The 1,789-nt window shown below is 49.6% G+C and overlaps 1 protein-coding gene across 1 annotated transcript in view; it reads left to right on the forward strand.

Moving 5' to 3' along the window:
* Positions 1-1,209: 1,209 nt before the first annotated feature.
* The window catches only part of Pmar_PMAR022586 (hypothetical protein), a gene marked incomplete at both ends in the record, with an annotated part of 1,650 nt that continues 1,070 nt past the window's right edge, over positions 1,210-1,789 (forward strand). Inside the window, 3 exons of the mRNA XM_002784897.1 lie at positions 1,210-1,300; positions 1,439-1,526; positions 1,572-1,730. Of these exons, the coding sequence (XP_002784943.1) occupies positions 1,210-1,300; positions 1,439-1,526; positions 1,572-1,730 (338 nt within the window). The remainder of the gene's footprint in view (positions 1,301-1,438; positions 1,527-1,571; positions 1,731-1,789) is intronic.

Raw genomic sequence — 1,789 nt, forward strand, 5'->3', positions numbered from 1 at the left:
ACATGGTCGATGAGAGGTCCTCTCAGAGAGGAGTAGTGATCCGAACAATCAAGCAAATATCTCTTGCTCTTTGCTCGCACACTTTGCATATATGAGACACTCGTTCTAACACGAGCAGTCGTAGTCTTCCACTCAGAGAAAGGCCCTCCTTCAAGAGCTCCGTCTCATGGAAGATACGACTGGAAAACGTCTCGAGGAGGGCAGAGTCGCTCCACGGCGGAAGAGAAGGTTCGGTGACCAGGTCGCCGCGACCTCTGACGGACCTTACGCGTATTGCTCCCCATCAGACACCAATACGGGGTCGATGAGGGACCCTCATTGAGGGTATTTGCAGAAAGGGTGGACGCCACCGACCTGTGTTTTGTGAGGCATGAACAATCAATCGCTTGATCTTCTCATTCGCATTTGGTTCCCGAGTATGAGTATTCATGATTTCCTCTTGTACTAGTGGAAAAGCAATAGTGACCCAGTAGACTGTCTACTGTAGACAGTAGGGTCCATTCGCCCGCAAATGGAGATCATATGGTGCAGTGACAGCACATAGAGCAGTGCCCTGAGAGCTGCTCTCAGAGAGCACATTCTGGTGTCTGGCCATTTCACCGTTTCGAATCGAACAAATATCAGCCAACTTCAAAGTCTGTAACTCCTACCTTGTTCGACGTCAACTTTGAATCGCCCAGGCGGATCGCGGTAACACGTAAAACGCTCCAGATGGAAGTCACATGACGCATGCCTCGCGAGGAGCTCCACACGTGATGAAGGACCTTAACGCGTCCTGGATTTCTTCGTGTTCCCGCGTTCCAATGTGGAACACAAATCCTCGGCCGGACAAATCCACACTTGTATGATACACAGGCCGTATAACGCACAAGGTGTGGATCTCGCGTTGGTGTTCCACGATTGGGGTAGTTAGTCAGGTGTTGCCTTTCTCTCTGGGGGCAAACGTAGCGCAGCTTGAAGCTGCCAGCTTCAGTCTTCCCATCTCGTTTTCTTCTGGTAGTTGTATGTTTTTCCATGACCATAGTCCACATACGAGGAACTCTTCCCATACCCGCATCAGTGGCAATGGCACCAGCCAGTTGTTAACTGCTCATGAAACCTTTACCTTTCATCAATTTATAGAGAATCGCTCTGGCGTGTTATGGTATAAGTCCCGTCGTTAGCTCTGCCAAGCGGAGATTATTTGTTCGAAAGTCCCTATTGAATAACATGACCGCCCTACAAATGCTCATATTTGCTACTGTGACTGTGGGTATGATGATTCAAGCGACGAATGGTAGAGACCATGCTCAAGGCAATGGTAAGATTCTCGTACGATTGCTCACGAGTTGTGGTTTCCAACATCGTCCATGAAATGCTTATCTGAGCCATCGCTGGACAGAGAGATGATTTCATGGGAGCCGTTTTCTTCACGAATTTCTCAGGTGTGTCATCTCAGGTTCAGTCACGGTTCGGTCGGGCCCCTTGTGCCATTCAAGTGTCGGAAAGCAGCACTCTGGATATGTGCATGTGGGTGGATCGAACAGGTTGGTGCCGCTTGTCTACGCCATTTTCAAAGACAACTATTGCAGATACTTCTACGTGGCTATTGAAGCCGATGCGGAACCTAGCAAGGCCCCTACTTTCATATTTATCGGCGGTGGCCTTGGTGATAGCAGTATCGGTATCGCCATGGGGCTCAATGGACCATGCCATGCGGATCCAGCTGGGACTCAACAGCTGCCAAACCCGTTAGGCGAAACACACACATATTGTGGCCATACATATCGTGTACATATGGGCTGTTGTT

The sequence above is a fragment of the Perkinsus marinus genome, assembly GCF_000006405.1.
Source record: "Perkinsus marinus ATCC 50983 genomic scaffold scf_1104296934368, whole genome shotgun sequence".
Lineage (NCBI taxonomy): Eukaryota > Perkinsozoa > Perkinsida > Perkinsidae > Perkinsus > Perkinsus marinus.